Here is a 23,751-nt window from a genome sequence, read left to right as displayed (position 1 = left end):
TACTTTCTTTATGCACCTACAGATGCTGATCCGTAGCCTCCTCTCGTCTCTTAGAGACACTTTTACCTCAAATTTTCTAAAAACGTTCTCAGTTTTCAAGCGATATCACATTCGCAGAGGACAGATTTTAAGACCTGTAGGGACTTTCACAAGCAGATGTCCTCACCAGGTGTGCTTGTGGTGTCTGGGGTCGAGGCACGACTACAAGACCTGAGGAGACTGTGTGTCAATTAACCCAAAGACCATCAGGGAACTTTACATTGGCAAGCATAAGAAGACGCAGCTTCAGGGCCACTCCAAACCTTGGTCCCATTCATGCTCCCATTCCCAAATCCCCTCGGTTAAGGCCATTGTCCATTGCATTTCAAATCCTCAGATAAGCACAAGAAACTTAAGAAGTCGTAGCAGAGTTCTGCTCCTTCTCTCTATTCCCATTCACTTGAGGAAGCATCTGGGTGGCACCAACATTCCCATTCCTGCTGCCATAGTTGGATAACTTCAGAGCCACCCGCGGCGTCTAATAACATTCCAGGCTTCAGTATATCGACGCCGATTCCAGCTTCACCACCTGAACAGGTGAACCCCCTTGTCCTTTCCGACACTGACTCAACGCCGGTCCGACTTCAACCAAAGTCGCGACCAAATCCGACTGAGGTTTCACGCTTTCTTTACCTCAAGACAGACAACATTCTCTTCACTCTTTTTTTGGAACAGATTCTGATGATGATTTCCGCCAGGCTAATGACTTCTCTCAGCCCTTTACGGACAACAATTGTTATGAGGGTTTACAAGACAGGACTGATGCCTATATAGGCCCCGCACATCATTTCCGAAGCCTAACGGCATGAGTGTGAGTCGCAAGACGCTAACTTACGGTGCGCAGAGGTACTAAGGAAAAGTTTCTGGATCTAGTCTGACGCCTAGGGAATGTTCAAAAGGTGAGGAATCTGCAGCTAGATAGAGTATCTACCAGAAAGGGTGCTACAGAGTGTAACTTGTTCTTTAGGCTTATATGAAAACATAAACCCCGTGTTAAGGAACCTCTGTATATTTTTTTACAGTACCAGCACATTTCTTCAAATTAAAGAAAAATTAAATCAAATGTAACCTTCAGGAATCTCTTCGTTCTTTCATTTGTCTGACTTGTCATTGTACAGTATCACATACATACATATAGACATACACAGATAAATTTACCCACACTCTACTATGGAAATAAATTACTTTTGTTTTAAAGATCCACAATAATACCTCCCTCAAAAATCACAATAAACTATCAAAAATACCTCATTCTAACTTTTTCATAATCACCAGTACTTTAATCGGAAATCTCAGTTTTGGTTTACCATGACATATTATATCAAAAGTCAGTGCTTGGACCCATAGAGTTAATTCAAATATATTCATCAGTTTTCATAAGTTCTTTCGTAATTGGAACCCTGGGGCTCAAGGAACTTACCTGCCGGGTGGAGTTTGAGCCCCTCACGTGCTGCAGGACCTTTGGTCTTCCTGGCATGGATTAAGTTCAAGCCTCAATCACCTTACAATGATGCACACGTGCTCGTGCATCGATCATTTTTCTTTGTGATACGTGCCAGTTGGGCCTCAGCTCAACCTGTGCGAAGTGCAATACCTGCGTGGTAATGGCTGTTAGCCAGTCGTTTGACGACTTGGCGCTAAGTCGCGGCACTGTGAAGTACAGTTCCTGACCAACATTGATTGTACCATCAATATAGCAGCTGTGTAGATTTTTAGCTCGGATAATTTGCAATTGCTTTAAACAATTTGAGACTAATTTTAGAAATCTAATTTTTCAGGTGAATTTTAGTCTACCCCTTAGACCCAACATTTATCAAAGTATGAATTTCCTGTATTTAAATTATTCTATTCCAATTTCCCTATGGACAGTTTTATCTCTAATTAATCTAACTGGAAGACTTTTATCAGTGCTTCGAAAAAGTACAATACAAAGTACAATGAGAGAGAGGGGGACAAAGAGGGAGAAAGAGAGATAGGGCGATCTTCAGGTTAGCCCCCCTCAGACACAAACTTTCAAGTGTTTCCATGGTTTTCGATTACTTGCATCGGCAGGCCATGGAATCTCAGGGATGGTTAGTTTGTCCCATTTGTGTTTGCATTAGGTTTTGATCACGGTCCTTTTATTAGACTGCAGATTTGAAATGAATTGTAGTGAGTGTGTTTTTTTTTTGAAGTATTCACCGACAATTAGATTTTAATTATTAATTTATTAACTTTTTGTTTAGGGAGTATGTGATTTTTGTCAGGTTGTGTCATACACAATTTTAATCACGGATTGCCCCTGCTGCTTTATTTCTTTTATTTTGCTGTCATGATAATGTGATGTTGGATTGACTGCTTTTTTGGCTAACGTAATGTGTGCGTACATTGGGTTTCTTACAGATGCAATGAAAATACTGGCCCATTAAAAAAAATATTTCATTATTTTGCCTAGTATGACTATTAAGTTCATTCATTATTCACAAATCAAAGTTAATCTTCATGACTCCTTTTCGTAAAACCCTTTTTTCCATCTTAACTCTCCTAATGCAGCTTGTTTTTGGTGTTTGGGTGTGGTTTTGGATAATGCAAACCTTGCCCAAAGCCAGCTGAGCATTATACAGAGCGAAGGCAAAGATTGAGTCAGTGAGTTATTAAAGAGGAAGCTGGGTTCTGAGGGTGGATGGGGACTGTTATTTCGAGGTGCTATGTGTTCTTTGAAGAGGTGTGTCTTTAACTCGATTCTGAAACTGGGGCAGTGTTAGGAGAGACCCGATGGATCCAGGGATGTCATTCGAGAGCTTGGACATATAAATGGAGATGGCCTATTTCCCGGTTTGCTTTCTTTCAGGGCCCTCCTCCCTGCTTCCATATCGGTGTAGCCCCAAATTTTGTCTCATTATGGGATTTTATTTCTAGAAAAGCTGAGAGCAGCACACACAATATCACTCAACTTTCACCGAACAGTTCATTTAAGAAAAAGGCAGATCTATTGGCTTTGCCAAAGCTGGTTTAGAATATAGTTAATCCTTTCAGCGTTTTTTTTAAAAATCCCTTACAAACAAAAGGTAAACATATAACAGTATGTTGTTGAAGTGGTTTACGCAAAATGAAAACTGGAATCTGAGCTCAACATCTATTTGTCTACATGAGCCGGGTCACAAACCTCGTTCGAAAACACATGTTGTGGTTGTGCAGTGGAAGGATGTAAATACAACAACCAACTAATGGAGCGATAGTCATTGGGGTGGACGATTTCTTTCGTCCCTTGAAAAAAGATAATTTGTTTATGCATTCCGCTAACTGAGCGTTAAGTCTGTGAATCAATATGGAAATTTAATTAGTGACCCCCACACTTTAGGTGACGTTATTAGTTTAATCTGTACCCTTAAATTAAGCTTGCATGGAGTACCACAGGGACGTTCCATGCTCTCCCTAATACCAGTATGAACTGCTACGAGAATATGCTGTATTGTGCACCAACCGCAGGAAATCACATTTTGGATTGCTTAAAACTTCGTCCTTATCTGCAGAATCTTCATGAAAAGGCCCAAATGGATGCAGAACAAAGGGCGTACCCGGAAGCCACATTCTTAGTTGCTAGTGGGTATAGCCATAGGCGTCACTGAGCCTGATGGGGTCCTGGGTAACGTTTGCAGGAGAACTAGAGACTACACATAGCCGAGGGTGACGCATGTTGCATGTGCCGGACAGTCATGTCTTGCTGTTGTGTCCGGGACCTACTGAAGGCATGAGCATCTGGCATGGCCAAAGGCTGTACACAGGAGCAAGCATGCACTGCAGACATTGGTAATGAGCTCGAAACATGGCTGAAGAGAATGCCCAGTGCTTAGTGGTAACAACCACAGGTTGTAACTAGAGGGTTGGGCAAGCATGGACACAGGGTGGAACCTAAGGCCATGTTCTGTGTACATTGTTTGCTAGAGACTGCCATATAAGCATGGATTCTGTGTATGACTGCAGACTGTATTCAGCTGATCCTTTATCCATCCCCGGAAGTCACAAAGAACAGGGCATGTCCTCCTTCCAAGGCTTATGCCCAGTACTTATGTTTGCAGTAAATGTAAATGTGTTTGTACTTATATAGCGCACAGCTACCCCATTCCGGGGTTTCCCGGCGCTGTACTCATACCACTAGGGAACCCTTCCTGGCTTCTCCCTGTGAAATGTCCACTCCTGGGCATCCCCAGGGTGAAGCCAGGCATCCCAGCACTGTTGGGGCCGTTGTGGAGATTAAGCAAGCTATTGCCCAGAGTTGCAGCGTGGGACCCATGATTAGAATAGGCACGGGAATTGAACCCTGGTCCCGGGCCAGACCTCTGCATCAGGGTCTGCCGCGCTAACCATTGAGCCACACTTCTCCACAACCGTAACCGTGGGCATGGTCTGTAGAAGTGCCCAGCAAGCCCTGGATGCATGACACAGAACTCTAACCAGCTGCTCCGCTCCAGTGTCAAATTGAGGCACCAGCTAGCAGACATAAATACAAAATAATGGCTGCAGTTTAAAACCTAAGCATTTTAACTGTATTTCTTTTTTGTTTCTACTATAGACTGGGATGGGCAAATATTCAGAATGAAGAGTTCCTGGAACTGTGTGCCTCTCTGAAAAGCAACCGCACTTTGAATGGATTATGGTATGTTATCAAAAATGACCTGCATGTTTTTCCTAATCATTTCAAACCGAGTTTCATGTCATGTGTTGCATTGGAAGCAGGAGTATAAGTACTGTGATAAACTTACAATAGGATAGGATTTGTATTGAACCTAGGATTACTGGAGTGCTGCTGTGACATTGGGGGTTGTGGGACTTGCATCATCAGACCTGGAGGCGATTTAAAATTTGAAAGTCTACCTCGAACAATTTGGTATCTGTATCTGGTCACTATTTTGAGGTTGAGGTGACCCTAAATTTTGTCTTTGATTAGCTGGATTAAGATGGCATTCTCTTTCCAGTGTTCCAATCTATTACCGTAATTACATAGATTCAACTTTTTCAAAGTGGCCACATCAATCCCAGTACTCGGATCAATAGGAACCGCTCGACCTCTACCTTGCGACTGGAAATCTCCTCCACCTTGCTTCACAGGGGCAACTTGCTGAATAGCACACTGAATAGAGCCACATTTCCTGTAAAAGGCTGGTTCTGATTACCCCTTTGAGCCACCTTCTCCTTCTCCACCAAATCCTGTAATATTCTAAAATATTTCATTTTCCCCTCAAAATTATCAACAATGAAGATCATAATATTTTCAATCTAAAACAATATTCTTCCTCCAAAACTCTCGTACCACACCACTGGCCAACAACAGCACGACACGCGATGACATGAACAAACAATAACAGCACAGCTTTACACCAACCCACCAATCTCAGCACGGTACTCTATGATGCCATTCTTACTCCTCGCACTGGCTCGCCCTCCTTTACAATTTCCACGAACACTCTCTCTTTCCCAACAGACACACACACACAAAACACCTATAACAGATATAATGATCAACAACAATTGTCTGCTTTACTAAATAAATCAACAGAATGCAACCCCCAAGGAATATTTCCGTTCTAGCACATGATCAAAAATGAGACCTTGTACTGTGGGAAATCACCCTGATCGGCACAATTTCCCTCTGCGCAAAAGGTTAACAGCACTGATGATCTTTCACTGTCATACATAGAAATAAAGGGGCCGATTACGATGGAGGGCGGACTCAAGTCTGCCTGCCACTCTAGCGTTGCCTGGGACTGCCTGCCTGCAACGCGGCGGTCCCGCACGTCAGATTACGATGCGACGCCACCGCGGCGGTCGCATTGTGCATGGTTAACATTGCGGCGGGTGCTGCTGGCTGCAGCATCTGCCGCAATGCTAAACATGCATGTTCTGCTTTTCACTGCATTACGTGGCAGGCACCATGCGGTGCCTGGCACGTAGAGCAGTGAAATGTAGGGGGTAATATGGGTACCCCCATAGTGCACACCACCTCCCCCCAACACAAGGGGGGCCCGCAACGGTCTCCCAAAACCAATCCCTGCCAGCTTTTCCATGGCGGTTCCACCACCATGGAACGGCTGGCTGAATCCAGCATCGTAATCTGGCGGTTGTTGCCTGCTAGGCACCGCCACCATTTTACGCTATCTGGCCTGTCCGCTAGGCAATCAGAACAATTGCCTGTGGCGGATTCGTGGTGGGCGGTATTTGCGGCCGCCACGGTCGCAGTGCGATTCCACCAGCCATCTTAATTTGGCAGGTGGAGAATCGTCATCCGATGGCGGAGGGCCCGCCACCTCATGGCTGGCGGTGGCGGGCCTTCCGCCATCGTAATCGGCCCCAAAGTCTCTATCTCAATTGGGCCGTCAACGACATCTCAGAACAAGCCCCACAAACCCTAGCAAACAAATTATAATACAATGTTTTCTACACGTCCAATATCATCCCGGGATCTTCGGTCACGTCGGACCTGATAACACTTTCAACTTGACGCCAGACTCGCACAACACTGCTAAACATCAGACCATTGCCATACAACCCACAAACTGCATATGAACCGCTGTAGCACACAACCCTATTAATATTCAGTCCTTCGCTGCTACCACCACTCTCTTCAGAATTGCTGTAACTTTGCAGATCCTCCAGTCTGAAACATAAACTGTGGGGGCTAGTTTAAAGTAGTTTAAACTTGTTTAAAGTAACTTCTCTACATCTCTCTATTTCATGAACAAACCATCCTTGCTATGCTACCATCTGAGAATGTTCTATTTCTGCAATTACTTTCCTCTCTTTGGTCAGTGAATCTTTATTTGTTGTATGAGAGGTAAGAGAGAGTGAACACAAGTTAAAAATTTCAAAATTAGCGTAACAAATTTCTTCACTCAATAAGACTAAGACTACTGAAGAAAGTAAATGGTTTTATTACAAACTCAAAAACAAACTAATATAAATGAGCCTCAGAAGTATATTATAGAAATATAGAATCCCAAGAATGAATCCGAAACTTCTCAACATTAATAAATACACAAAAAACTTGGTGGCATCAATGCAAAAGATGAGGAAAAGAATCTGATAGTTTATTTGCAGAATTTGATCCTCCTTGCCTAGTCATTATTATTTTTGATAAATCTACTTTATCTTACTCTGTACTAACTTCAGGGCAAACTCTAATAAGCCATGGGAAGTAAGGAATAGGTGTCAGTATCAGGGAGTCTTTCCAGTAGCGGCTCCTCCGATAAGGCGGATGACTCAACCCCCCTTCCGCAAGCAGGGTAACAAAAAATTCAAAGAAAGAGATAATAATCCTGGGTTTATTATCGTTTTATTTTGTTTCACGGCTGAGTCTTGGAGGTGAGGTTAGGGGGATGACAGGCATCGATGGGGAGTGGTGGGCACTGCTATCAGTGTGCATGTCGGTTCGACCGGCCAAACTTACAGGCACACTGAAGCTGTCTCCAACCCAGCTTCATTGCTGGGTTGGAGGCAGCAAGCACAGGCTCCCAGTCTCCATTGGAGCGCAAATCATGGGCGCTCAGGCCAATCCTGAAACTGCTCTCATGCATGAGAGCAGCGTCAGGATTGGCTGCAGGGGAGTCTGGGAGCCTGTACCTGCAGTGGAGCCACGAGAGAGGCAGAGGACCAGCGATGCAACGGGCTGCAGGTATGGTTTTTCCCCCTTTTTTTCATTGTCGTCACCTCAACCACTCCCGCCCCACCACCCTGCTCTGACACCGGCCACTTATGAGTCTTTTATAAAAGTACTCCAAACCTACAAGCATAGCATGAAGCTACACAGTGAGAGGAATCCCATCAGAGGTATGTACCTCGTGAAATCCTTTGGGGTTCTGCTGCTCTAACAACAATACAACATCTATTAACCCACAAGCATTCAAGATAACCAGCGTTGTCACTTTCCAGTACATTTCCATTGTCTTAGGTAGAAATTTGCAGCATTCAGCTCTTCTCTCACGCTCTCGATGAGGCACATTCAATTGTCCCTGAGCATCTCTCTCTGCCATGAGAACTTGTCTCCCACCTCGTTAACACATCTTCTTCTTGCCAAGAAATTCTTCTTGTACCTTAATATCACTACAACCAAACAATACCAAATTCTAACTAATGAAGCCATGTATCTGCACCTGCAAAGGAGAGAGCATTCAAACAACGCAACTCTCACATGAAAGTTAAACATTGAAATTCTGAAGCTTAGGGCCATTTGGTTGCGCTAATTTAACACAGCAGTTAGACTGCACTCGGACATTTGAATATATGTGCACGTACTTTTAAATTAATATATGTGTAAAATATTTAGTGAGATAAGTCATAGTTGCATAAATGGTGTGTCAGATCTAAATCATTAGAATAATCGTGAGTAAGAGTTACATTCCTATTAAAATCTTCAACATTAATATGTACTTATTAAATGATTTTGTTAAAAGATATAATGGAGCATTTCAGTAATACATTCGGAATAACCCCCCTAGCTTAATAAGAGGTTAGAACTAACCCTAGGCGTAGTTCGCGTAGTAGCGTTACGCTTAGCTACGCAAAGTGCACTTCGCACTACGCGAGATACACGTAGAAATACGCAAACTGCGTAGTGCGCTGTTCGTGATGATTGCACAGTGCCGGATGCTTGTCCGCACTGTGCAATCATTGAAAACGGCATCTTGCAAAGTGCGAGCTGTCGTTTTCTGCCGCTCGAGTTGTTTTTAACGCGGACTGGTAGTTTCTCATCGCAAGCGGTCTCGAGCATACACGACTACTCGCAATGAGAAACCTGACCTCCCCGCGTTGAGAATCTCGCCAGGAGGTTTATTTTCCACGCGCGCGATCGGCAACTTGATGTTGCTGATCGCGAACGAGGAGAAAGTCTCGCCGGGATGTCCTTTTGCACACTCGCGGTCGCCAACTTGACGTTGAGGACTGCGAGTGAGAAAAAAATGCCAACTAGGCTACGCTACGTGTTTTTGCACTGTGCTACGTGCAATTCGCATAGCGCGAAGTAGCACAAACTACGCAAACTACGCGAGCATAGCGTAGTTGTCCGCCCAGGGTTAGTTAGAACACACAAATGAAAGAAGTAGTAACCTGTATAAAATAACGCAAATTAGTAACGTATAGGAGAAACTATAGATTAAGCTGCTGCAGACCTCACAGGGGCACTGTTGCTTTTATGCTTTCCTGGCTGTGGTGCTGTTCCTTCACCATATCAGATTCTTCCTTCATAAATACACTATTAACCAAAGCTAATCTTGGTACACTTTTGTCATACACCATATTGCGTTTCGTCTAAGGGTGGATCGATGATATTCTCAAATCTTGTCCAACGTATGCAAGATATTCAGAATACGGTTACTGCCTTCTTACCAACTCTGAACGTTCAAGCTTTTTTTATCACAACAGCCCTCACTGTGTAACAAGAAGTGGGGCATTTCCAAATGACCGCACGGTAAAGAAAAGGAGCTTACCAGAAGCAAGTCACCGATTGTCACTGGGGTGGCCCTAGCTGTTTTCTGCTACCAAGTCCTGAGTGCTAATCCCAGTTGGACTCTGAGTGCGAGGTCTCCTCTGATGACCTGTAAGTACCTTGGTTAGAATTAGCTAATCTCTCTTGCCACTTAAGGTTTCCACCACAAACTATGGTCTTGTTTCCACAGACAATGCCACACTCTGTAACCTAGTTACTGGCACTTGGGAACTCAAATAAGCACATATCGGAATAATAGGTCAGGGTTTGGGCTGAGTCATGTGGCTCACTTTCTCAGCACATCATATTCGATTAACAGAAAAAGTAACTATATATAAGATGGGCTTCATTCAGAATGCTGCCTTACAGATACATTGTTATTGATGAGGATGTTTACAAATATTTGCCAGTTTCATTGAACTTTCAGTAATACATGTCACTTTTGTATAAGATTGAGAAGTTAGGTGCACAAATGTATGCTATTTAGACACATTAAAGTTTTTTTTTTTTTTTAATAACTCCATCTCTTCTGCCGCCTCTGATTGCAGAGAATCACCATGTTCCATTTCTTTTCTTGGAAAATTCTTTTCTTTGAAAAATATTTCCGTTTGTGACCCTATTCTATAAAAATGGGGCACATTTTGCACGTTCTTATACATGGAGCATTCAGGTATACGTTTGGAGCACAGGCGAATGCTGTAAAAACATAACAAATATTTGGGAGTACCCACAAAGTTGTGACTGCTTGCTAAGGTTTTACCTGATTTTCAACTCATTTTACTGCTTCCCTCAGCCCCTTAACTGTATCCTGGTAACTATCACGACTACTTTTCTACCATTGCAGAGAATCGGCTGGCCATAGTACACCTCTCCACGCAAGCCCAGTGTCTGATCCACCTGTGTATGGAGTTTCATACTTCCCATGCTTCATCCTGACCTGCACAGAGAAGACTATGGGAACAATTAACAAAAAACATATATGAGTAACGTAAACGTTTCTAAAGGTGTTATGAGGGCACAGTGCTTTCTATTTGCACAAACTGCTATGAATATTCCATGAATAATCAAATTTTTCCCCATTTTACATGTTTTGGGGCCGGTCCACAAAAGCATGTAAGAGTACGTAAAATAGTATTACGGCAGTAGTACTTTACATATTCCAAAATGCCTTTGTGAATAGGTCCCATTGTGACCTAGGTCTCTAGGGTTTGGTCCAGCTCCTCTTACTTTCTTGCAGCTCTCTTGTTTTGCCTTTCTTCACACCCATTTACCCTGATGTAAGTTTCAGCTGCGACTTGCCTGTGCACCTTTCTACACACACTTGAAATGAAAAAAAATCTAATCAAATGCTTTTAGTATGATTAATGTGAGCTTAATGTACGTGCTGTAAATTAATGGTGCTCATTATACAATGCCCTAGTTGCACAGCTGTAAATTGCTCTAACCATCTTCTCACTTGCAATGGGATTCAAGTTGAAAAACTATGTATTTTCCCAAATAATCATATTCTACTCTAATATCTGGATCTTTAATTTAGGATTGAAGGAAATGACATTACATATGACGCAGTTGAAAATTTTTTGGAGATCACATCCTTCAATCACACCTTAAAAGAGGTTGTGTAAGTATACGAACATACCTCCAATGATTTCTTCGTCCAATAATTGTTGTTTTAATATTTGGGTCCTGTTAACTGAGGCTTGAGTGCTAAGTGTTTGAAGGGCAATGGCATGTATTGACTCTTCTATAGTAGTTATGTGTTAGATGGGTCAGCCTTAGGGTGGTTTCCCCTCTCCCAACTTTTTTCTTTCCTCCTCCATTTTTTCTGCCCTCATTTTTGCTGGCCTTAGGACTCTGCACTAAACCATTGCGAAAGTGCTTGTGCTCTCGCCTCTAAACATGGTAATTGTTAGAAATGGGGTCTCTAGTTGGCAGAGGTTTGCATCATATCCAAGTAAGGACCACCACTCTAGTCAGATACACACCGTAAATTAACCTGTACTCACCCTCTAGTAGCTTGGCACAGAGCAGTCAGGCTTAACTTAAGAGGCAATGTGTAAAGTATTTGTACAACACTTAAATTACAGAAACTCAATGAAAATACCACGAAAAGACTCCACGCAGGTTTAGAAAAATAGAGAATATTTATCTGAGTAAAACAAAATCAAAACGACAAAAATCCAATAAGTAGTAGTTGAGATAAGAATTTTTAAAGATTAAATGTGAAAACAGTGCTTAGAAGTTATTAGTGGTCAAAAGGTTACTTGAGGTCACGAGGGACTGGTGCAAATTCAAAGTTTAGTCCGACTGCGATGGAGGGCAGGCCGGCTACAGAACCCAGACAGGTCCCGCTGAAGAAATACTTTGAATTGAGCTTTTGTCAACGTCGAGAGTCTACTGCATTGTCGTTGAGTCGTGCAACAGGGGTCCCACGTCATCATCGAGCTCCAGTGAAGTGAATGCAATGCATCACCGCTGAGCCGTGCAGAGCGTTGTCATCGAGCAGTAGTATACTCATTTGGTAGGATCAGAGCTCGGGTACTTATCCCAAAAGTGCCTTTGATGTAGGGGGTGATTTTAAAGAAACTCTGTTAAGTGCACAAGAATCCCTTTCAATCCAGTCCTTTCTTCCAGGCTATCTGTGGGGAGTATTCAGCCCTTTGTGTGAAGACTGGACACAGCCTATTCATTAGTAATTGTGAGCCACCTCTCCCCCGTTCTGCCCAGGAAGTCTGTCAGAATGCAGATGAATTCAGATGAGTCCTCTGTCACACCCAGTCCTTCCTGTTTGTGGCTGTGTAGAGGGAAGGCACAACGTGTAGCTGTCACCCAGCCTAGACTTGTATGGGAGACAGACTGCAGACACACAGAGCAAAATTAAGAGCAGAGAAATGTCCACTTTCTAAAAGTGGCATTTCTAAAATTGTAATGTCAAATCCAACTTTACCACTAAAGAGTATTTATCGCCACGATTCCACAGATATTAAACATGATGTAGCTATTGCTCTCCAATCAGGAATTACAGCTTTAAAGTGTTTTAAGGAATCCCTAATACTAGCCTGTGAGAGGAGTAGGCTTCACTGCAGTGGAAATGGAATTCAGCTGTTTATCACTACCAGAACATGTAAAACTTAAAACACATGTCCTCCCTTTTAGTTACACAGCATCCTGCCCTTAGGGTCACTTAGGGCCTATCCTAGGGGTGAATTAGGTGCAATAGAAGTATAGTTTAAGGCTTGGCAAGTGGTTTTAAATGCCACATCGAAGTGGCAGTAAACTGCACACACTGGCCTTGCAATGATAGGCCTGAGACAGGTTTTAAATGCTGCTTTTGTGAGTGGCACACTCAGCCTTTAGATTACAGGCAGTGGGTATTTGGAATACCACTTTACAAAGGGACTTACATGTAAAATAAATATGCCAATCAGGTGTACACCAATGTTACCAGGTTTAGGGGAGAACCATATTATTATTATTATTTATTATTTTGAGATTTGTAAAGCGCCTGGTGACCCGAAGGCATCCCCGCGCTATAATACTGTAAAATCCAGGACGGGCGAAAACCAGGAACTATTTGGGGAAGAGGAGGGTTTTGAGTTTTTTGCGGAAAAGTGTGTGGCTGGGTTCCAGACGCAGCAGACGAGGAAGTGCGTTCCATGTGGAGGAGGCCTTAACCGAGAAGCGGCGTCCACCGGTGCGCGACTTCTTGAATCTTGGGACTGTGGCCAGATGTTCGTTGTCCGAGCGGAGGTTTCTGTGGGCTTTATAAGGTGTAATCATATCTTTGAGGGTGGCAGGTCCAACCCCATTGATGAGTTTGTGCGTGATGCACATGGCCTTAAACTCCACTCGCTGGCGGACCGGAAGCCAGTGCAGAGATTTGAGGGCCGGTGTGGTATGGGCTCTGGGGGGAAGGTTGAGAATGAGTCTTGCCACGGCATTTTGTACGCGCTGAAGTTTGGTCAGGGTGGTTTCAGGAGCCCCGAAGTATGCGGCGTTGCCGTAGTCCAGGCATGCTAATATGAGCCCTTGCACCAGAAGTTTCCTGGACAGGGGGGGCAGGAGGGGGAGGATCTTCCGAATTGAGCGGAGAAGACCAAAGCATGTCCCCGCGGTCTTGACTGCCTGGGTCTTCAAGGAAAGGTCCTGCTCCAACCAGAAGCCCAGTGTTTTAATTTCTGTTTTGGACGTGGGGATGTCACCGAAGGAGTCTGGCCAGGCTGAGGGAGGGACAGAAGACCATTTGTTGCCCAGCAGCATGATTTCTGTTTTTGTCCCGTTCAGCTTCAGCGAGGATTCGCACATCCAGGTATGTATGTCTTGCAGGCAGTTGAGTAAGATTTCAGGGTTCTTGTCCAACTGGGACAGGGAGACGACGAGTTGTGTGTCGTCGGCATAATTGACTATTTTTATCCCATAGCGGGTAACCACATCCTCCAGCGGGGCCATATAGACATTAAACAGGGTGGGACTGAGCGAGGACCCCTGGGGCACCCCACGCGTGAGCGGGAGGGGGTCTGATCGGGAGTTACCGTCCCACACCTGAAATGAACGTCCCGTGAGGAAGGATTTGATCCAGGCATGTGCGGCTCCCACAATTCCTGCCTTGGCCAGGCGGTGGAGGAGGACACGGTGGTCCACCGTGTCGAATGCGGCACTGAGGTCCAGGAGGATCACTGCCACTGATCCTCCTGAATCCAGGATGCACCTAGTCTCCTCGATGACGGAGAGGAGTGCGGTGTCTGTGCCGTGGCCTGGCCGGAATCCGGTTTGTGACTGACGTAGTATTTTATTCGTCTCGAGGAATTGGGAGAGTTGCACATTGACCAATTTCTCCGCCACCCTGCTGAAACAGGGAAGGAGCGAAATGGGTCTATAGTTGGCCAAATCGTCCGGGTTTAGGTTGGACTTTTTCAGCAGGGCCTTGACGACTGCGCCCTTCCAGGAGGAGGGCACTATGCCTTGGGCCAGAGATGTGTTTATCAGATCCCTAATGGTAGGTGAGGTGCTGGGAGAAACAGTTTTTAAGAATCTGACGGGTGCTGGGTCCAGGGGGGATCCACTTCTCATTTTAGCCAGCGTGGTAGTGACCTCATCGAGGGAGACTTCTCTAAAGGAGGACAGCCGCGGGCTGGTACACTTTAGCACTGGCCAGCAGTGGTAAAGTGTTCAGAGTACTAAAGCCAACAAAAAGAATTCCGCAAAAAAGAGTAAGAGGAAGATAAAAAGTTTGGGGTAACCCTGCAAAAAAGGCCATTTACAGCAGTAATATTGGCTTATACCCAATTGGAATATTTAATTTACTAAAAGTCCCTACTAAAGTGGCACAAACTGTGCCCATTGCATGTAAATTAAATGCTACTAGTGGGTCTGCAGCATTTATTGTGCCACCCACTTATGTAGCCCTTTAAACATGTCTCAGGCCTGCCACTACAGAGCCTGTGTGTGAAGTTTTAAACTGCCATTTTGACCTGGCAAAATATGCTTTTTATCAGGCTCACACCTTCCTTTTTAGGTCTCGCTGAGCCAACGTGCATGCGCTGCTCGGAGAGCATTTAGTATACAGGTTTTCAAAGTGCTACCCAAGCCTAAAGCTTGAGTGCACGATGGTGTGCACGTGCACAGCTGCTGCTCGCACTCCCTCCTCCCTTCTCCCCCTCCCTTTTCCTCAGATTTAATCAGGCTCCTCTACTGCTGGCATTCTCCCTCCCTTCTCGCCCAGCCCTTCTTGTCACCTCGGCTTGCACTCACCCCTCCTTTCTCCCCTTTCGGCCACTTTGATGTTCTCAGTGAGCCGCGCAGCCAATGCTTGTTTGCATGTGGATTTACTCTCGAACCCCTGACCTCTCTGTAAAAGCTTCCTTAATGATATCTTACAATTTTTTGCAATTAAGAAAAAAAAACAACGGTCATCTAGATTCAAAGTCGCAAGCATAATGGTTTTTAAATCCAATCGTGAGAAAAATGGTGCATCTATTTTGTCCATTCAAGGAAACGGGGAATACTCTGACAATTCCATTGGTTCCCAAAATATACAAGATTGCTTCCCAATTGTCTCTGGCCTTTAACTTTTGCCCTATAACATGCACATATTTGTACTCACCTTTTATTTAGCTGGGAAAGAAATGACAGTACCTTACTGTCGGAAGTATATTTTATTTACCAGCCTGGTTCCTCTTGTATTTATTACAAGGGATATGTATAGCTGCAGAGTTACAATTACTCGCTAGTGGTTTGAATGCAGACATCTCTGCTTAACTCTCATTAAATCAAATATAACCACAATCACACACAACCACACACAACCACAACCACACACACACACAACCACACAACCACACCCCCACACCTCCCCACACACACAACCACACACACACGAACACACAACCACACACACACAACCACACACACAATAACACAAACACACAACTACACACACAACCACAACACACAACCACACCCACAACCACACACAACCACACACACAACCACACTCACACACACACACACACACACACAACCACACACACACACACACAACCACCCACACAATAACACAAACACACAACCACACACACAACCACACACAACCACAACTACACACACAACCACAACAACACACAACCACACACAACCACAAGCACACACAACCACACACAATCACACACACACAACCATCCCTACACACCCCCCACACACACTCCCACACACACTCCCACACACACACAATCACACACACAACCACACACACAACCACACACACACAACCACACACACACCCACAACCACACAAACACACAACCACAAGTACACCCAGCCACACACACAACCACACATACAACCACACACACACACAAACACACAACCACACACAACCACAACTACACACACAACCACATCACACAACCACACACACAGCCACAACACACAACCACACACACACTCCCACACACACACAACCACAACCACACACACAATCACACACACAACCACACACACAACCACACACCCACAACCGCAAGCACACACAACCCCACACACAACCACACACACACCCACACCCATCCACACACATACAACCACACACACAAACACACAACCACACACACAACTACACGAAACCACAACAACACACACAACCACAACAACACACAACCACACCCACAATCACACACACAACCACAAGCATGCACAACCACACACACAACCACACACACAATCACACACACACACACACAACCATACACATACACACTCCCACACACACACAACCACAACCACACACACAACACACACAACCACACACCCACAACCACAAGCACACACAACCACACACACACACACACACACACACACCCACACACACACAAACACACACACACACCTACACACACAACCACAACACACAACCACACACACAGCCACACACACAAGCACGCACAACCACATGCACAACCACACACATATTCACACACACATACACAACCACACCCCCCACACACACACACTCCCACACACACACATCCACACACACACACACAACCACATACACCCACAACCACACACACCCACAACCACACACACACACACACACACACACACCCACAAGCACACACAGCCACACACACAGCCACAGACACACACAACCATACACACACAACCACACACACACAACCACACACACACACTACCACACACACACAACCACACACAATAACACAAACACACAACCACACACACAACCACAACTACACACACAACCACAACATCACACAACCACAACACACAACCACACCCACAACCACAACCACAAGCACACACAACCATACACAACCACACAATCACACACACACAGCCACAGAACCACAATCACACACAACCACAACCACACAACCACACGCATACACAACCATACACACACACTCCCACACACACACAACCACACACACATTCCCACACACAACCACACACACACAGCCACACACACAACCACACACAACCACACACAACCACACACACACAACCACACACACAACCACACACACCCACAACCACACACACACACAACCACAAGCACACATAGCCACCCACACAACCACACACACAACCATACACACACACAACCACGAACACACACAACCACACACACACACAATAACACAAACACACAACCACACACACAACCATAACTACACACAACCACAACCACACACAACCACAACAACATACAACCACACACACAAAACCACACATACAACCACACACACATGCCCACACACTCACACACACAACCACACACACAATAACACAAATGTACATCCACACACAACCACACACAACCACAAGTACACACACAACCACAACAACACACAAACACACACAACCATAACAACACACACACACAAACACACAACCACACACACACAATAGCACAATTACACAACCACACACACAACCACAGCTACACACAACCACAACCACACACACACACAGAACCACACACACAGCCACACACACACAACCACAACACACACACACACACAAACACACAACCACACACACACAATAGCACAATTACACAACCACACACACAACCACAACTACACACAAGCACAACCACACACACACACAGAACCACACACACAACCACACACACAAACACATACACACACACAACCACAAACAAACACAAACACAACCAATCACACACACAACCACACACAACCACAACCACACTTACACACAACCACACACACACACACAACCACACACAACCACACACACAACCACACACACAACCACACACACAACCTCAAACACACACACACACAACCACACACACACAACCACACACAAACAACCACACACACACAACAACACACGCACACAACCACACACACACAACCACACACACACAACCACACACACAACCACACACACACAACAACCACACACATAACCAACCACAACCACACACACACAATCACACACAGCCACACACACACAACCACACACACACACACACAACCACACACAAACAACCACACACACACAGCCACACACACAACCACACAAACAACCACAACCACACACACATAACCACACACACACACACAACCACACACACACAACCACACATGCCCACAACCACACACACACAACCACACACACACACAACCACACACACACACACACACAACCACAAACAGTTTTTTGGGCTGACAGCATAAATACGCTGTCACCAAACACTATGAACACCTCGGGAAAGTTTGGGAAGTCACCCCCAACTTTGAAACCACTTGCTGTTGCAGAGTGTGTGCTGTACACATGGCAATACCTTGACACAGCGGACTGTTGCAAGGAATGCTTTGAGCCTCGGAGGCTGACAGACATCAGTCTGTGCACCCCGTCTTGGCGCTGCATGAAAACAGGGTGTCCACTGTCCAGCATGAAGCGAGACATTGTGATCGGGCTGGAGATGCTATTTAGCAATCTGCTTAGAACATTCTGTTTCATTTATGGCATTAAACATAAAGGAGCACTGGCAACGCTGATAAAATGGATTTCATTTTGACTAGTGACTAAAACTTTAAAAAAGCCTGCAGTACTGAAACAAGCATTTGCAATGCAATGGGTCTTGCATTTGCAAAAGTTTAAGCTATTGGCATTGTTCATGACAATGCATTTGTATCTATTTTATAAAACAAACACATACATAAATGCTATTATCATTTACAATGCCAATAGCTAGTGTTGCATTATTATTAGCAATGCCAACTGCTCACACTTTTATAATGCGAGACCTATTGCATTGCAATGCTTGTTAAAACTGTTAGAAAGTGGATTATTAGTAGTGATCAGTAGTGGCTTACCACTAGTAATAAGGCCACAGACACAATAAAAGGTTCAGACAAGGTCTCAATAAATGATTCCATTGCTCAACTCTTGGTAGCTGGCAACGAGCAAGCAGGTGTAACTTAGGAGACAGGTGTGCAAAGCATTTACAACACCAATACATTAAATAAGTATGACACAACACAAAATAAATATCCAACTCCAATTTATAAAAATAGGTTACATTTTTTATGAATAAATAGACACCACAATGACAAAAATCCAATGTAGGGAACTGGAGATATGAATTTTTAAGGGAAAAACACAGTCTAGTGATTAAACGTATGTAACACCACTTTTGGTCCCACTTTACCTGGACAAAGTAAAAGTTTGCCTTTGCAGTTAGAAACTTTTCTGGGGGCTTTTCTCTCATCGTCAAGTGGTCCCCTCCAGCAGGTCAGGTTTGGAGTCAACAACAGCGGTTTGAGTTTCTGCTAGGCCCCGGTCAACTCCTTGAAGTCTTGTCGAAGGGAAGAACTCCAGAGTTTTTTCAGGTTCAAAGTGTACAAAACACCAGTCCAAAGGACTGGACTCTCCTAGATGGTCTCTGGGTTGTCTGAACTACAATTCACACAATGCACCTGACCAAATCCTTAAAAGTCCACTGGATGCACTCCAAGATGGGGACTCTTGATGGAGATTATGCAGGTGGGCTCGGTTAACCTGTTCCTTGCAGGGAGTCCACTTCTTAAACTTTCAGAGTAAGGCAAAGTCCTTCTGATACTGAGTCTCACAGTGTGCAGCAGGTGCAGTATTGGTGAGTGCAATCCTCTTAGTGCAGGCCAAGGAGTCAGCAGGGCAATCCTTTTTGCTACTTCTGGCAGCAGATCTGAGGAGCTATGCAGTGCTCCCATATTTACCTGTGGTTTCTGGGATGCCAGCAAGGGGGCACCCCTGACCAATGGGATGCAGGGTGCCACCGCAGTGTATGACCACTTCCTCCAAAGTGTGGCATATTCCTATCATTCTTTCAAAATCCAAAATGGTTAAAGTCTCTCCAGAGGAGCTGTACCTACTGGTGAGGCTAATTTTCCTAAACCCTCCCTTTCAAACCCTCTCCCTCATCTAATTACAGAAGCTCCTGTGTGACTGAAAAAGCAGGATGTGGTGGTGAGCCCGTGCTGTCCTAAAGTGACATTTTCCCTTTGAAGACTAGTTTGTCTACCTCTCACCCCTTCCAGCCATCTGCTCTGCAGCTTGTACTTCTCCGCCCACAGGAAACCTATTGTGTCCTCTGACAGGACACTTCACACCTCATCAGACGGCACTGGTACAGCCTGGGAGCAGGCTCACCAACCAGGAGAAAGCAGATGGAATCTGGACTTTGACTCACAGAAAAGAAAGTTTTATAACATATTTTCTTTAATAGTTATTACAAATTGAACAGTGACACGTTGTTGGATTTGTTGCAACTATTAATTTGATATTTTGCAATACATGTTTTACCAATATTTATATTTAAATAAAACATTACAATGTTAGCCTATGGAACCATTCACTGCAATGGGGGGAAACGAAATTGGCATTTTACCCCCCCACCAGAGGTTATACAACTTATTTAATAATGTCCTTGCTTATAGTTACAAGGCATCCTACCCATGGGGCAGCTAGGGGAGACCTTAGGGTGACTTTTATGTAAAATAAGATGGACCTTGGTAGTACCATTAAATCCAAAGTCGTATTTGCATATAATTTCATTTTCAAGACAGTCTGCAAGCAGGGCTTCCTTTAAAATGACAACATGCAACACATCAGTGCACATACTAGTGCAGGTAATCTACTGGGCCTCTAAATCTCCATGACCTATTATATACTGGGGATTTATAGGTAGGTTGAATCACCCTAGCCCTGTGTTCTACTAGGGACTTTCAGGGTCTGTCAGTGTCAATTGTAATTAGACCATATACCCTTACAGCAGAGCACTGGCCCTGGGTCTGTTAAGCGGAGCCCATGGCGCAGTAAGGGTAAGTTACCACCAGTACCAAGTAAAAATGGGGGTGATCAGGGCAAAAAGGATGACTTTCTCACAAATACATATAAGTCACCCCTATGGTATGCTCAGGACAGAACAGAGGGCAGGGTGCAATGTATCTTTAAAAAGGAGAACATGTACTTTCACGTTGGAGGAAGGGGTGGGAGCACACTGCTTCACCTACCAGCACAGTTCCCCCCTTAGCATTCTGGTCAATGCAGTTCATGGTACATGCTTACTTCAAATTTCACTGGAGTATTTCACCAAAGTTGGTGCAGGTTAGTGTGGTAAATCTGTAGACATGTGTTTCTGTATATCATCTGTCATCAGTACAGATAAAAACAAATTTAATTTGGGGTTGCTGAGCAGGCTGTCACAATCTTTTCAGGTCTCAGTACCTCTCACAGGCACACAGGTGCATCTCCACAAGCTCGTCAGCTCAATGGCTCAAGGGAGCCTTTTCAAACAGGAAGGGGTGGGAGCACACTGCTTCATCTCTCAGCACAGTTCGCCCCTTAGCATTCTGGTCAATGCAGTTCATGCTACATGCTTACTTCAAATTTCACTGGAGTATTCCACCAAAGTTGGTGCAGGTTAGTGCTGTAAATCTGTAGACACGTGTTTATGGATATCATCCGTCATCATTACAGATAAAACCAAATTTTATTTGGGGTTGCTGAGCAGACTGCCACAATATTTTCAGGTCTCAGTACCTCTCACAGGCGCATCTCCACAAGCTCGTCAGCTCAATGGCTCAAGGGAGCCTTTTCAAACAGGAAGGGGTGGGAGCACACTGCTTCACCTCCCAGCACAGTTCACCCCTTAGCATTCTGGTCAATGCAGTTCATGGTACATGCTTATTTCAAATTTCACTGGAGTATTCCACCAAAGTTGGTGCAGGTTAGTGCTGTAAATCTGTAGACATGTGTTTCTGGATATCATCCATCATCAGTACAGATAAAAGCGATTTTTATTTGGGGTTGCTGAGCAGGCTGTCACAATCTTTTCAGGTCTGAGTACCTCTCCCAGGCGCACAGGTGCATCTCCACAAGCTCGTCAGCTCAGTGGAGCCTTTTCAAACAGGGAGGGGTGGGAGCACACTGCTTCACCTCCCAGCACAGTTCGCCCCTTAGCATTCTGGTCAATGTAGTTAATGGTACATGCTTACTTCAAATTTCACTGGAGTATTCCACTAAAGTTGGTGCAGGTTAGTGCTGTAAATCTGTAGACACGTGTTTCTGGATATCATCCGTCATCAGTACAGATAAAAATGAATTTTATTTGGGGTTGCTGAGCAGGCTGTCACAATCTTTTCAGGTCTCAGTACCTCTCCCAGGCGCACAGGTGCATCTCCACTAGCTCGTCAGCTCAATGGCTCAAGGGAGCCATTTCAAACAGGAAGGGGTGGGAGCACACTGCTACACCTCCCAGCACAATTCGCCCCTTGGCATTCTGGTCAATGCAGTTCATGGTACATGCTTACTTCAAATTTCACTGGCGTATTCCACCAAAGTTGGTGCAGGTTAGTGCTCTAACTCTGTAAACACGTGTTTTTGGATATCATCCGCCATCAGTACAGATAAAAACTAATTTTAATTGGGGTTGCTGAGCAGGCTGCCACAATCTTTTCAGGTCTCAGTACCTCTCACAGGCACACAGGTGCATCTCCACAAGCTCGACAGCTCAATGGCTCAAGGGAGCCTTTTCAAACAAGAAGGGGTGGGAGCACACTGCTTCACCTCCCAGCACAGTTTGCCCCTTAGCATTCTGGTCAATGCAGTTCATGGTACATGCTTACTTCAAATTTTACTGGAGTATTCCACCAAAGTTGGTGCTGGTTAGTTCTGTAAATCTGTAGACACGTGTTTCTGGATATCATCCGTCATCAGTACAGATAAAAACAAATTTTATTAGGGGTTGCTGAGCAGGCTGCCACAATCTTTTCAGGTCTCAATACCTCTCACAGGCGCACAGGTACATCTCCACAAGCTTGTCAGCTCAATGGCTCAAGGGAGCTTTTTCAAACAGGAAGGGGTGGTTGCACACTGCTTCACCTCCCAGCACAGTTCGCCCCTTAGCATTCTGGTCAATGCAGTTCATGGTACATGCTTATTTCAAATTTCACCGGAGTATTCCACCAAAGTTGGTGCAGGTTAGTGCTGTAAATCTGTAGACACGTGTTTCTAGATATCATCAGTACAGATTAAAATGAATTTTATTTTGGGTTGCTGAGCAGGCTGCCGCAATCTTTTCAGGTCTCAGTACCTCTCACAGGCGCACAGGTGCATCTCCACAAGCTCGATAGCTCATTGGCTCAAGGGAGCCTTTTCAACCAGGAAGAGGTGGTAGCACACTGCTTCACCTCCCAGCACTAACCTGCACCAACATT

The 23,751-nt window shown here is 44.7% G+C and overlaps 1 protein-coding gene across 3 annotated transcripts in view; it reads left to right on the top strand.

Moving 5' to 3' along the window:
* The window catches only part of LOC146866365 (NACHT, LRR and PYD domains-containing protein 12-like), a 396,927-nt gene that overhangs the window by 307,255 nt on the left and 65,921 nt on the right, over positions 1-23,751 (top strand). For all 3 annotated transcript variants that reach the window (XM_085636040.1, XM_085636045.1, XM_085636031.1), the window contains 2 exons: positions 4,592-4,675; positions 11,034-11,117. In XM_085636040.1, coding sequence (XP_085492166.1) covers positions 4,592-4,675; positions 11,034-11,117 — 168 coding nt within the window. The remainder of the gene's footprint in view (positions 1-4,591; positions 4,676-11,033; positions 11,118-23,751) is intronic.

The sequence above is a fragment of the Triturus cristatus genome, chromosome 2_1 (assembly GCF_964204655.1).
Source record: "Triturus cristatus chromosome 2_1, aTriCri1.1, whole genome shotgun sequence".
NCBI lineage: Eukaryota > Metazoa > Chordata > Amphibia > Caudata > Salamandridae > Triturus > Triturus cristatus.
Note: the sequence above shows the minus strand (reverse complement) of the source record. Positions and strands in the feature narration are given on the sequence as shown.